This window comes from Anomalospiza imberbis, chromosome 9 (genome assembly GCF_031753505.1).
Source record: "Anomalospiza imberbis isolate Cuckoo-Finch-1a 21T00152 chromosome 9, ASM3175350v1, whole genome shotgun sequence".
In the NCBI taxonomy this organism is placed as follows: Eukaryota; Metazoa; Chordata; class Aves; order Passeriformes; family Viduidae; genus Anomalospiza; species Anomalospiza imberbis.
In genome coordinates, this window is record NC_089689.1 from 30,977,334 (window position 1) to 30,991,522 (window position 14,189).

General features: G+C 49.2%; 1 protein-coding gene across 1 annotated transcript; it reads right to left on the reverse strand.

The window, feature by feature from the left end:
- Positions 1 to 3,129: 3,129 nt before the first annotated feature.
- ZRANB2 (zinc finger RANBP2-type containing 2) lies at positions 3,130 to 12,815 on the reverse strand. The gene is made up of 10 exons (XM_068198978.1): positions 12,688 to 12,815; positions 12,325 to 12,377; positions 12,030 to 12,138; positions 9,786 to 9,868; positions 8,861 to 8,937; positions 8,416 to 8,553; positions 7,428 to 7,600; positions 5,302 to 5,388; positions 3,777 to 3,941; positions 3,130 to 3,248 (listed from the first exon to the last, which is right to left on the reverse strand). The coding sequence occupies exons 1-10, from the start codon at positions 12,741 to 12,743 to the stop codon at positions 3,185 to 3,187; spliced, it is 1,005 nt and encodes a 334-aa protein (XP_068055079.1). The 5' UTR covers positions 12,744 to 12,815; the 3' UTR covers positions 3,130 to 3,184.
- Between the last annotated feature and the right edge of the window lie 1,374 nt (positions 12,816 to 14,189).

A 14,189-nucleotide genomic window follows, 5' to 3' on the forward strand; every position in this document is an offset into this window, starting at 1 on the left:
CCGGCAGCACCGCGCGGCCGCTTTATGTGAGGGACGGGCGGGAGCCGCCCCGGGGCCGGGAGAGGCGGGGCGGGAGCGGGCAGGGCCGGAGGGAGCGGAGCGGGAACGGGCTGGGGAGGGAGCGAGGGCGCTGGGACGGGGCTCAGCCTGGAGAGAAGGAGGCTCAGGGGGGACCTTGTGGCTCTGCACAGCTCCTGCCAGGAGGGGACAGCCGGGGGGTCGGGCTGTGCTCCAGGGAACAGGGACAGGAGGAGAGCCAGCAGTGTGCCTTGGTGGCCAATGGCTCCTGGCCTGGATCAGGAATGGTGTGGCCAGCAGGAGCAGGGAGGTCATTCTGCCCTCTACTCGGCGCTGGTGAGGGCACACCTCGAGTGCTGTGTCCAGCTCTGGCCCCTCAGTTTGGGAAGGACGCTGAGACTCCTGAGCGCGTCCAGAGGAGGCAACGAGGCTGGAGAGGGGCTGGGAACACAAACCCTGTGAGGAACGTTTGGAGGAACTGGGGGTGTTTATCCTGGAGAAGAGGAGGCTCAGAGGTGACCTCATGGCTCTCCACAACTCCCTGCAGGGAGGCTGTGGACAGGTGGGGTCGGTCTCTTCCCCCGGGCAGCACTGACAGAACAAGAGGACACAGCCTCCAGCTACGTCAGGGAAGGTACAGGTTGGATGTTAGGAAGAAATGTTTCACCGAGAGAATAATAAAGTACTGGAATTGTCTTCCCAGGGAGGTGGTGGAGTCACCATCTCTGGATGGGTTTAGAAAAAGACTGGACGTGGCACTTGGTGCTGTAGTCTAGTTGAGGTGTTAGGGCATGGGTTGGACTTGATGATCTTAGAGGTCTCTTCCAACCTCATCATTCTGTGATTCTGTGAGAGGGAACGGCCCCAGGCTGGGCCAGGGGAGGGGCAGGGTGGAGCCCAGGAAAAGCTCTTTCCCAGAGGGTGCTGGCACTGCCCAGTGACTCCCCAGGGAATGGGCACGACCTCGAGGCTGCCAGAGCTCCGAAAGAGTTTGGATGCTGCCAGAGATGCCCAGAGTGGGATTGTTGGGGGGGTCTGGATCAATGTTCCCTGTGGGTCACATCCAGCCCAAGATATTCCATGAGCCTGTGAGAACACCTGGAAGTTTTGTAAAAGCTCATTTGCTGTTAAAATTAGAAATCGTTTTTAAGACTTAAAGGACTGCAACGATGTGAACATGTAGGATCCATGGGGCAGGTGAGCTGATGAGGATCAGGGTCAGTGTGGGTGACAGGGTCAGTGCAGGTGACAAGGATAAGGGTCAGTGCGGGTGACAGGGATCAAGGTCAGTGTGGGTGACAGGGATGAGGGTCAGTGCGGGTGACAGGGAACAGGGTCAGCGCAGGTGACAGGGATAACGGTCAGTGTGGGTGACAGGGATCAGGGTCAGCGCAGGTGACGGGGATCAGGGTCAGTGTGGGTGACAGGGATCAGGGTCAGTGTGGGTGACAGGGATGAAGGTCAGTGCGGGTGACAGGGATCAGGGTCAGTGTGGGTGACAGGGATCAGGGTCAGTGTGGGTGACAGGGATCAAGGTCAGCGTGGGTGACAGGGATCAGGGTCAGCGCAGGTGACAGGGATCAGGGTCAGAGCGGGTGACAGGGAAGTCTGAGTGTCCCCAAGACAAAGCACTCGAGCACACTTGACTCACAGGTTTTATTTACACTTGTCTACAGCATCATTTTGCCTTACACGTTCTCTAAGCCAAATGGACCATCCTCCTCCTCCTCCTCTGCCTGTGGCCTATCAGTTGCTAAATTTAAAACCTCCCATCTGTTAAGTACAGCAACAATTGGAATACAAAGCACAAGAAAACCCAAGGCTAACAACAGAGCATCTACTTGATCTGGTTTTACAGTTTGAAGTCAGAGGCACAGTTACAGACTAACCTGCTCTTGTGCAACCTACACACATTTAGCATGGAAATTAGAGAGAAAAGAAAGCATTAAAGAAGAAACTGCATTTTTCTGCAAAGAGATTTATCAAAATACCTCTACACCAAAAACATTTTGCTTCTAGACCAGTCCGTACGACATGGTTCAAAAAAAAGAAAAAAAAAAAAAGAAGAGGAAAAAAAAAGCCGGAGTTTTTCCATTTTGCTCCGTTTGTTTCTGTGCAGTTTATCAAAACAAGCAGCAAATCTGGCAGTTTTATTACTGAAATAAATGAAGGTATATTGCTCTTTGCTTGATTAAAGAGTTTTCCTTACCATACTTACCTTGTGATGGCACTGAAGAAACTTAAACCTTTCTTAACCAAACGGAGCTCAAGAGAGACCAAGTTTTATGCTCAAATGGATTCCATAAAGCATTTTAAGCCATAAATTATGTTGAAGGGAAAAAGAATGATCGATGAAGAAGACGTTGAAGATGCCAGGACTTTCTACACAGTTTATTCATTCTCATTTTTAAAAAAAAATAAAATTAAGATACCTTGAAAATTTTAGTCAGCCCCAAAGGAAATTTTACAGGCGGCCTGCAGAAGCTTCCCTCGATTCCAAGGAGCCAGTTCCGTACTGCTCCAGCCCAAGAGCAGATCCCAACTGATCCGTCTGGAAGGAGGGATCCCGGAGTCCGGGCTCTGGAAACCACCACAGCCACAGCACTGTGCTGGCTGCAAACGTCCTCCCTCGCCCGGAATGAAGCTAATTCCCTCTGGAATCATGATGGACTGGGGGTTTGAGCTGCTAGAGAGGGGTGTCCATCTGCACTGGCACTGCTACGTGGCAAAACAAAAACTGCTCAGCCCAAGGCCCCACTGCTGGCCCCAGGTGCCCCCAGCCCTGCCCCTGCTGTGGTCCCACGGGAGCTCCATCCTGCTCTGGAAAACTCACGGCTTCTTCCTTGCACAAAGAGCTGTGCCAGGACATTCCCAACCTACTCCTCCAGCTGAGGGAGCCAGGAGTGGAGGAACTGATCTTGAAAACCAATAAAACCCCCCCACACCACAGAACTTCCCCCTGTGCCGGGGAGTTTATGGCTTAAAATGCTACTGCGGGTTTGGGTGATGGATGAACAAAGCTGCAGTTTGCCAGAAAGCCAGGACAGACATGCACCTCTACTAGCAGATTGAGCACTTCTGACCAAGTAAGACACCAACTTCTTAAAAATGTCTCATGCACTGACTGGAATTTTGGTGGGTTTTTGTAAGTGTGAGCTTTTACACATTATTTCTTTTTAGAACTCGTACGGGAACCAGAATGGGAGGATCCGGAGGAAGATCTGCGGCGTCTGCAAGATACAAATGGAGAAAGCATGCACAGAAATGAGCTCAGATTCATCCTGGCACCCACTTTGAGCAGCATCCTACCATAGCTGGAAGCCAAGTATATCTCATGGGGGCCTTACAAGAATATGCAAGTAACTTTAAGCCGCTAATTTAACACTAAAAGTCTAAGTTTAATACTGAGAGTAGAAAACAGTTTCTATTTCAATGCAGTATTTACTTAAGAAAATAATCCAATAATTCAATAATGAACACATTAACACTGTCACAAACTGAAAGACGTGTGAGCCGGGTCTTTATACAGAACATGCTCCTACCAGGAGGACTTTCATTGGAGGGGGGAAAATTATTTTAGAAAAAGCAATTACAGAGGGGTTAACAAAAGTAAGAGTAGGGCAAGTGAGGAAGCTACTTTTAGTATGAGAATAACTGCTCAGATTCAATTGTTTCCCAGTGAATCTCAGTCCTTGGATAACTACAATAAACCATCACACATGTCAATACAGCCATTCTTATTCTACATAAACCCAAACCTTTCGGGTGACCGTGATCTCGAGCGCCTTTTTTTGCGATCACCAGAGGAAGAGGATCTAGAGCGGCTTCGCTTCTTGCCTCTCTCAGGGGAAGATGAGGAGCGAGAGCTGGAGCAAGATCTTTTCCTTGGGGTGGAAGACCCCCTGTAGGACCTGGAGCTGGATCTTTATTGATTGAGAAATAAACCACATTTAATTCTGGGATCGTGGAGAAGGCACAAAGACAGAACAAGCAGAGACAGTTTTCATGAACATTCACTACTCTGTTTTCTCCAGGGGTGTGGAAAATAAACACTTCCATACTTACTCTGCCAAGAACACTGCTACTGCCAGGGCAGCTTGCCTAAGAAATTCTGCTAAGTAGTGTTTCCTGATAAATGGACCACCAATGGTTTGGAAAGCTCTCCCCAGCATTCACCAAAATGACCCATTTTGGCTAAAAAGCACTGGGCAACTGCTGGCAAGTCGCCTCTGTAAGGACCCTCCTCAGCAGTTAAATTCACACATCAGAATAACCTGGAAACCAGAGATCTAAAGCTGATTTACCGTGGTTCACTTTATCCTAATGCACATTTCACACTGCATGTTCAACAGTAACAAATCCAGCTATAAAATCCAGATATATTGACAGATCTCAAACTACATTTGTGAAGAGACTAAAACCTTCCTCAACCAAAATACTGCAAAAAGCCTCTCAGAATAGAGTCAGAATATTTAAAAACATCTCTTGGAACACAGTGCCCCTCTGGTGGGGCACAGGGACACCCTTCCTCTTCCCAAAAGCAAGGATTCCATCCTGTGCTGACCCTCACGGGATAATCCACAGCACGTCCCTGCCCCCAGGGGGTGGTGGCAGCATTTGTGATCGTTCTTCCCAACCCAAGCTTCCTCATTGAGAATCTTGGGATTCTCTGCATGCAGGGAGAAGGGACAGCCCTTCATTCCACCACAGAGGGAATGTTCTGCCAATGGAATGCCTGTGCAAGGACACCTCAAATGTGCTTTTGTTCCTGTGCCCTGCCCAGCTCAGTGATGCTCTACACAAATCATTCTGACTGCTCTCAGCCTCTCCCACCACTTCCTACCAACATCTTCCTATGCTCCCCCAGGTTTGTACAGGAACGGCTGCCCTGTCTCGTGGAAGACGTGGAATTCTCACTGAACACAAAACCAAAAGGACAGTGGCATTTCTAACGTTCCTCCAGCTCAAGCAGCCCCAGTGGAAACAGGAAAAGCACCCAAATGCCTGCAGCAGGGAACCATGCACTCAAATCCTTCTTCCTCCACTGCAGCTCGGTGGCGTCCGCTCGTCCGGCTTAGGCCAGACTTAACCTCTTGCACCAAAACCTCTGCTCCTCAGTGAACACAGCTGTGGTGGAACACCCGGTGCAGAGACCCAGCAAGTCTGACTTCCAAGATAAAAAGCAGTTAATGTTTGTCTGAGCAGCACAGCCTCACGGTGGCACCAGAGCAGCTGCAGCCTGTGCCCTGTGTCTGTGCAGGGACAGGCTGGTACCTCATTCACCTGGATTTGGACCCACGGGACCGGGACTGTTCCCTGGAGCTGGAGCGGGATCTCGATCTGGAGCTGGAAGAACTCCTGGAATGGGACCTGCAACAACACGGGAGATCTTTTTCCAGTGTCTGACTTGCATGTAGCAGTTACTGCTCCTGAGAGCAGCAGACACGAGGCAGCAACACAGTCTGAGTGCTAAAATGCCAATCCCCTCCTGCCCCCAGCATCACCACAGCACACTTTAAACCAGACACTTCTACACAGCAAGGTCTCGCATTAAAAGCATTACAGAGTCAGCTATAGATTGTGGTTCCTAAAACAAAGCACAACAATTAAACAGGACTTCAGTTACCTGTCAAAAATAAATAACTTCCTATCTATTCATTATTTCATGAAATCAATGCTTTAATTTGTGCCTTAAGTGGAAACCCATCAGCTTCCTTGAAAGGCAGAGCAGATGAGAGCATTAGGATTGGTCAGCTAAATTTCCCCCCAGCCAGTTCTCGCAAGCACTTTGTAATCACCTTCGAATTTTCATAAATATTTTCCCCTGCATTATAAATTAAGTGGTTAATTTGGGGCTAAAACTGCCATATCCAACACAACTTGTAACTGGCCACAATTATTTCCCAATTTTTCACTGATGGATTTTCTCTAAAGCACAAACCACAAGAGAAATTTAACAATGGCAGCGGGCTCCAGCAACCAGTGGAAACAAAAGCATTTAAAACAAATTCTAATAATATTTTCAAGTAAAATATATCTTACTTGCTCTCAAACCCCTGAGTTTATACTGTTACCACAACTTTCTCATTTTACTGGGCAGGACAAAGTAGTGTGAACATTTCCTAGCTAGGAAATAAATTTAAACCTTTTTTAAAACCCGCAAAAAAAGCATCCACGAATGGTTACTGATATTTCCAATTTTCTGTAGCTAAAAGCAAAAAGTTCAAGAGGAAGTTGAAATCTCAGTTAGGACAAGTTACTTTCTACTTCACTGTTAATATTTGTGAATTAATGACCAAAGTTATGGACAGGCGAGGTTTTGAGTGTCTTTGGAGGCTCCCAGCCAAGCACTGCACTCAAACTGCTCTGAGCAGTGGGAAGCAGGGGAGGCTGAGGAACAGAAGAGGCAGCAGGAGCAAGAGCCAACAGTGATGGGGAGAAGCCAAGCCAGAAGCTGGGGCTGGCCCCTGGTTACAAGGGGCTGCAGAATTTGGGCAGTGACAGCACTGAGAGCACAGAGGGGCAATGATGAAGCCGGGAAGATCAGAAGAAACTTGAACTTTACAGATGTGAATTTAATAAATGACCCTGGGAGTTTGTTCTGAATTATCAGGATCCTCCTTGCATGAGCTGTAAGGCAGCTCAAAAGCTCCAGGACTGACATCACCCAATTTCAAAGCACTGACTGAATTGTTCATTTATTACTGAATTTAAATAGCAAATGAGAAAGCTTAAGCCTGCCCAGCAGATCTTTGTGAGGTCCCCTATAAACCCTCAGTGTTATTAGAGAATTCCAGAGTCGTTTGGGTTGGGAGGGACCTTAAAGCTCATCTCATTTCACTGTTCCATGGGCAGGGACACCTTCCACCAGACCAGGCTGCTTCAAGTCCTGTCCAGCCTGGCCTCGGACAGTTCCAGGGATGGGAAGGTTCTGACAATAGTGATGGGAATGTTCTGACAACACTGCCACTGCATTTAAAACTTTGTCACTTGCCATTAACTCGAGTTCAAGTTTCTTGTCTTTACTCCCAGGATATTCCCACTGTGTCCTTTCCCTGAATCTGCCTGGGCTGCATTGTCACTGCCTCTTCTGCCACCTCCTCCCACTCCAGCAGTGCCCCCCTCTGTCCAACAACAGAACCACACATGGCCAACGAGCCTGAAAACCTGAAAATAAATTACATTATTCCATTTCTTTCAAGGATTTCACCAAACATCAACTTAAATCACTAAAACAAGCCACAAGCCCCACAGAGCCTCCCTGCTGCAGCTCAGGCAGAGCATCACCACCTCTGTAAATGGAGAGTTATTCACATCATCACACAACTGTAAGGCAATCAAACAAAGTAAATAAGGAAGTCAGATACTGACATTTTGCCTGGCGTTACCCTGGACCTGTACCCGTTTACCTGGACCTAGACCTTGAGCTCGAGTGAGAGGATGAGCGCGAGGACGAGCGCGAGTGGGAGGAGCGGGACTTGGAGCGGCTGCGCCTCGGTGGCTTCTTCTTCTTGTTGGTGTCCTCCTCCTCACTGGCATCCAGGTTGTACTTGGACAGGTCGGCATCGTCTTCATCCTCATCCTGCCACAGGCACAACACAGCAAACTCACGCAATGCTTTTAGCTTCCCTGCAGTTTTTACTTATTCCAGCGTCTACCTCGTGCTCTTTCCCAGCCTTTGGAAACTGAACGGAATTTAATGAGACCCCACAATTTTAAGCAGTGAAAAGTGACTGAAAATTGGTTTTGAACCAAAGTAATAAAAACCCTGCAACACCCCCCTCCCCCACCCATTATTTAATGAAGTTAATGACCACACAGACACATTTTCACCACTTACTTTAAATTAATCTTCCCCCTCAGAGTCTCTAAGCAAAGCCCAACTCTGCAGAGACAGATCTCATATGCAAAGTTTGGTGACTGCTGTGTAAAACACAACCACCTGCACAAGTCTCTGCAGAGCTGCTGCCCAAAGATGTGGAAAATCCAATAAGTGATACTCATACAGCTCAGAAAAGATGGAAGAAACCCTCAGAATATTTTATTTCATTTTATAAGAAATAAATCTGATGTGGTTTTAAAAGCCTAGGAAGAAAACTCAAGAGCACTCGCTATACATGGTAACCACACATCCAGGTTCCAAATAAAGATCTTGGGAGTTCTGGGTTCTGATCTCAGATGGGCTTTTCATTTCTGATTTAAGAAACTGCCCATTTTTGAGTGCAGGTGTTTAGAACAAAGCAGAGCTTGTGCACATCTCTTCCAGCAGCTTTGGGCACCGTTATTGCCACAGCTCTGCTCTAAAGGCAGCTGAAAACACTGACCAGCCCTTCCCCTGCTCCTGGGCAGCGCTGAAATCATGATTAAAAACTGCTTCAAGACAACAAACCATCCTACCTCATCCAATTTATACTTGGAGAGATCTTCATCCTCATCCTCCTCATCCTCCCCCTCAGATTCCTTATCTTCCACTTCCTTCAGGATGGAGGCAGGACCCACCGGCTTCCCCCGGTACTTTTTCTTTTTGCGCCCAAACTGAGGAATTTTGTACCAGGATTAGAACAGGATTCAATCAAAAACAACCACTAACTGTATTTTTGATAACACTTCTATAAGACAATAAATAATCATCAATTTCAAGTAAGATCTTGCCCCAAGGGAAAATGGAGCACTGTGGAACATCAATTAGCAACAAGGAACTTTCAAAGAGACGCTCATCTTGGGGACAATGAGACTCCAGAGAGATGAACGGGAATCTGAGCACTTTGTATTTCAATTGTATGGGATATCCTTAAAAAACACAACAAGAGTCTCTCCAGAGCAGTCCCTGCCCCTCCCTTACCTCATCATACTCCCCGTCAGACTCCTCCCGCTCTATGTACTCCACGTTCTCCCGTTCATTGAATCCTCCTCCGTAGCCTTGAAAAGGGGGCAAAACAACACAATGCCTTCATCTGCCTGGAGCACAGAAACCTCCTCAGGGGCTCTGGAAACCCTCATGGAATTACAAATCTGCCATAAGGACGGAACAGGATCTCAGGAGGAACATGAATTGTTCCCACGCAGGTTTATTAAATGCAGTTTCTCACAAATCCAATTAAAATAATGGATTAGGACCACTAAAACTATTTATCAACTTAATTAAGTACTAAGTACTTCAATAAGTTATTTAAATAATAAACACGTGGATATATTATTTGCAATTATAACAATTACATAAAATATGATTATATTATTTAATATCCTTTACTATTTCCACCATACTCAATACTGAAATATTGTTTTTCCTTTCAAGTAATAAGCTCTGTGCTCTTCTCTAGTCTCCTTTATTTCCGTGCCTTTGTGTTCCACCCTGTGGTCTAAGTTCCCTGCCCTGTTCCATTCCTGCAGTGAATTCCCTGCCTGATCCCAGGTGCTGAGGGGAGAGTGCAGGAGCTGTAAGGAGATCCTGCCCCAGTTCCCTCTGGGCTCTGAAACTGAGCCCCAGCCCTCCTGAGCAGATAACAGCCTTATCTGCACATGGCCAGCCCACAGGAGGCCTCTGCAGATTAATTAAACATTGCTTCCGAAGTCCTGACATCAAAATCCAACACAGGGGCAGCTTAGGCTGAATGTTCCCCCGTTTCCCACAGCACCGAAACTCGCTGAGGCCGAGAACCTGCATCTTGCAGGGACTGTGCCAGTTCAGGGAAAACAAGGAATGCCCCCTCTGATTCCCAGAGCCCATTCTGCCAGCAGTGCCAGCACCCGAGGCACCCCCAGCTCACCTGTCCTCTCCTCCAGCTTGGCGTACTTGGGGGTGTTGCACATGTTACACTCCGAGCGCCGCGCCCAGTTCACGTTACCACAGCTGCAGGGAGAGAGACAGATGGGAAACCTTATCCTCCAGATGGGAATAAAACCTTATCCTCCAGACGGGAATAAAACCTTATCCTCCAGATGGGAATAAAACATCCTCCAGATTGGGAATAAAACCTTATCCTCCAGATGGGAATAAAACCTTATCCTCCAGATGGGAATAAAACATCCTCCAGACGGGAATAAAACCTTATCTTCCAGATTGGGAATAAAACCTCATCCTCCAGATGGGAATGAAACCTTATCCTCCAGACGGGAATAAAACCTTATCCTCCAGACGGGAATAAAACCTTATCCTCCAGACGGGAATAAAACCTTATCCTCCAGACGGGAATAAAACCTTATCCTCCAGATGGGAATAAAACCTTATCCTCCAGATGGGAATAAAACCTTATCCTCCAGATGGGAATAAAACATCCTCCAGATGGGAATAAAACCTCCACCAGATGGGAATAAAACCTTATCCTCCAGATTGGGAATAAAACCTCCACCAGATGGGAATAAAACCTTATCCTCCCGATGGGAATAAAACCTTATCCTCCAGATTGGGAATAAAACCTTATCCTCCAGATTGGGAATAAAACCTTATCCTCCAGATTGGGAATAAAACCTTATCCTCCAGATTGGGAATAAAACCTCATCCTCCAGATGGGAATAAAACCTTATCCTCCAGATTGGGAATAAAACCTTATCCTCCAGATTGGGAATAAAACCTTATCCTCCAGATTGGGAATAAAACCTTATCCTCCAGATTGGGAATAAAACCTTATCCTCCAGACTGGGAATAAAACCTTATCCTCCAGATTGGGAATAAAACCTTATCCTCCAGATTGGGAATAAAACCTTATCCTCCAGATGGGAATAAAAGCTTACCCTTCAGCCTGGGAATAAAAGCTTACCCTTCAGCCTGGGAATAAAAGCTTACCCTTCAGCCTGGGAATAAAAGCTTGCCCTTCAGCCTGGGAATAAAAGCTTACCCTTCAGCCTGGGAATAAAAGCTTGCCCTTCAGCCTGGGAATAAAAGCTTGCCCTTCAGCCTGGGAATACAAGGGTGGGGACACAGCACTTGGGAAGGTGACAGCACTGCACAAATCCGGGGAAGATGTCGAATCAATGGGCAGGAGCAGGGACAGGAGCACAGTTGGGCTCTTTCCCAGCTCCCCCAGCCTCTCCTGGGGCTCCAGCCCCTTCCCAGCTCCATTCCCTGCCCTGCAAGGGAAGAGCTGCTGGTGCCAGGCCAGGTGCCCGCTGGAATTGCCACAGCCAGGAATCCCAGAGTCACGGCTGGTTTGGGTGTGAAGGGACAGCACAGCCCCTCCAGTGCCACCCCTGGCACGGCAGGGACACTCCCCACTGTCCCAGGAGCTGCAGCCCCAGTGTCCAGCCTGGCCTTGGGCACTGCCCGGGATCCAGGGGCAGCCCCAGCTGCTCTGGGCACCTGTGCCAGGGCTGCCCACCCTGCCAGGGAAGGCAGCACCTCCCAGTGCCATGGGGGTGGCAGTGCCACCTCCTCGTTCCCTCCAAACCCGGGCAGTGTCTCAGCTGATCACACCTGGCCTTTCTCCTGGGCACTGCTGCTGCTCCTGCTGCTCTGTTAATTAATGTGCAGCAAAGGAGGGTGTCCCCAGTGTGAATTAATTCACAGAGTGAAGATTTAACAAAGTAAAACCTCATTTAGATTTAGTAAAATGTACTACTTTGAGCTTACTAGCATAAGTAAAATATGCTGTTTAGTGTAGTAACCTTACAACACTAATAAAGCTTCCCTAACTAAAAAAATAAAAGATGCAAAAGATTCTTCAGACTTTAAAACAAAACAAAGTAACCTAGAAGTTTTTTTTTATACTTTCTGACAAAAACAAAGTACAACTAACAAATAAATATACACGAACCCATTGTAAAATTCTATGCACGTGTAAATTAGTTAAAAGGTAATAAAAAGAAATCAAGACTCTTCAGGGGCACGCAAGTCCTTCAAAAGGAAACGATCCCCCACGTGCGTCCAGTGCTGTAATAAACAGACCGTCCCTACAAATCTTTACAGAACTGTGGGGTTTTAACTTTTCCCCCGCGTTTCAACGCCGCGGAGCCCCGCTGTCCCAGCAGCGCAGGGAATTCCCAGGGAGAGGCAGGAGCCGCGCGTTGGAGCCTACGTTTTGCACTGCCAGTCGTTGGCGCTGAACAGCCCCCGGCTCTTCTCGGCCAGCGTCTTCCCGATCTCCGTCCCCCCCGCCTTCATCATCTTGGCCTCCGTCGTCTTCTCTGCGGGGACAGACACAAGAGCGCCTGAAACAGCAGCCTCGGAACTTACCGGAACCATTTCAGGGTCTGTTAAACAAAACCGGGGGCGCTTCTCCAACAGCTTCGGGCTCCACGGTGATTTTCACTGCTGTTTTCCGGGGCAGAAGGAGCCGCGGGGACAAGGAGTGCGCGCTGCCGGGAACTCACCTCTGCCGCATCTGTTACAGCTCGTCCTCCTGGCGAAGTTCACGTTCCCGCACCTGGGCACGGAGCAGAGCGCGAGGGCCGCGGTTAAGCGGAGCCGGGACCCGCCCGGCGCCTGACTCACCCCGAGCGCCGCGATTTAACCCGACCCCGTCCCGCGCCGAAAGCCGGCTCCCCGCGGCCGTGCCGGGCCCGGGGCCGTGTCGCCCCCCGAGCCGGCGGCCGCGGCTCCCGGCGTCGCTGCGCCGGTCCCGGTCCCTTCCTCGCTCCCCGTCCGCACTGCCGGCGCGCTGCGCTCGCTGCCCCGCTCGCTGCCCCGCTCGCTGCCCCGCTGCCGCCCCGCGCGGCTCCCGGCCGAGCCCTCACTTCTTGTCGGGGCAGATCCAGTCGCCGTCGCTGACGCGGAAGTTCTTGGTCGCCATCTCGGGCCGAGCCGGGCCGGGCCGAGCGCCGCCGCCACACGCAGGACCCGGGCCCTGCGCCGCGCGGGCTGCCCCGCCGCGCGCCGGCGCCCGGCCCTGCCCCGCCGGCGCGCCTGCCGCTCAGGCAGCGCCGCGGACGCCTCAGCCGCGGGCGGGAGCGGGGAGCGAGCGCCCCCTGGCGGAGCGGAGGAGCGGCGTGAGGGGAGACGAGGGCGGGAACGGGAAAGGGAAAAGGGGGAAAAAGGGGAAAAGGGGAAAAGGGGGGAAAAGGGGAAAGGGGAAAAGGGGAAAGAAAAAAGGGGGAAAAGGGGGAAAAGGGGAAAGGGAAAAGGGGAAAGAAAAAAGGGGGAAAAGGGGGAAAGGGAAAAGGGGAAAGGGGGGGGAAAGGGAAAGGGGAAAAGGGGAAAAAGAGAAAAAAGGGAAATGGGGAAAAAAGGGGGGAAAGGAAAAAAGGGAAAAGGAAAAAAAGGGAAATGGAGAAAAGGGGAAAAAGGGAAATGGGGAAAAAGGGAAATGGGGAAAGAGGGAAATGGGAACAGGGAAATGGGGAAAGGGGACATGGAGAAGGGGGAAAAGGGAAAGGGAAAGGGAAAAAGGAAACAGAGAAAAGGGAAAGGGAAAAGCGAAAGGGAAAAAAGGAAAAGGGGGAAAGGGGAAAGGGAAAGGGGAAAGGGGAAAAGGGGGAAAAGGGGAAAGGGAAAAGGGGAAAGAAAAAAGGGGGAAAAGGGGGAAAGGGAAAAGGGGAAAAAGGGGGATAGGGGAAAAGGGGGAAAAGGGGAAAAGGGGAAAGGGGGGGGAAAGGGAAAGGGGAAAAGGGGAAAAGTGGAAAAGGGGAAAAAGAGAGAAAAGGGAAATGGGGAAAAAAGGGGGGAAAAGGAAAAAAGGGAAAAGGAAAAAAAGGGAAATGGAGAAAAGGGGAAAAAGGGAAATGGGGAAAAAGGGAAATGGGGAAAGAGGGAAATGGGAACAGGGAAATGGGGAAAGGGGACATGGAGAAGGGGGAAAAGGGAAAGGGAAAGGGAAAAAGGAAACAGAGAAAAGGGAAAGGGAAAAGCGAAAGGGAAAAAAGGAAAAGGGGGAAAAGGGAAATGGGAACTGGGAAAAGGGAAAAGGAAAAGAAAAGGGGAAAAGGGAAATGGGAACAGGAAAAAGGAAACGGGAACAGGGAAAGGGAAAAGGGAACGGAAAAAAGGGAAGGGAAAAGGGAAAAAAGGGAACAGGAAAAGAGAAAAAAGGGAAAGGGAAAGGAAATGGGAAAAAGCGAAGGGGAAAGGAAAAAGAGAAAAGGAACGGAAAAAAGGGAAAAGGGAAAGGGAAAAGGAAAAAGTGAACAGGAAAAGAGAAAAGGAAAAAGGGAAATGGGAGAAGGAAAATGGAAAAGGAAAGGGAAAAGGGAACAGGAATGGGAAAGGAGAATGGGGAAGAGGGAAAAGGAAAAAGTGAATG

Excerpts from the sequence above, each read along its gene's own strand:
- ZRANB2 (XM_068198978.1), bottom strand. The coding sequence starts at position 12,743 with ATGGCGACCAAGAACTTCCGCGTCAGCGACGGCGACTGGATCTGCCCC. Across the intron at positions 12,378-12,687 it reads TGGATCTGCCCCGACAAGAA|GTGCGGGAACGTGAACTTCG; the intron begins GTGAGGGCTCGG and ends CTCCGTGCCCAG. Across the intron at positions 9,869-12,029 it reads AACGACTGGCAGTGCAAAAC|CTGTGGTAACGTGAACTGGG; the intron begins GTAGGCTCCAAC and ends CTCTCCCTGCAG.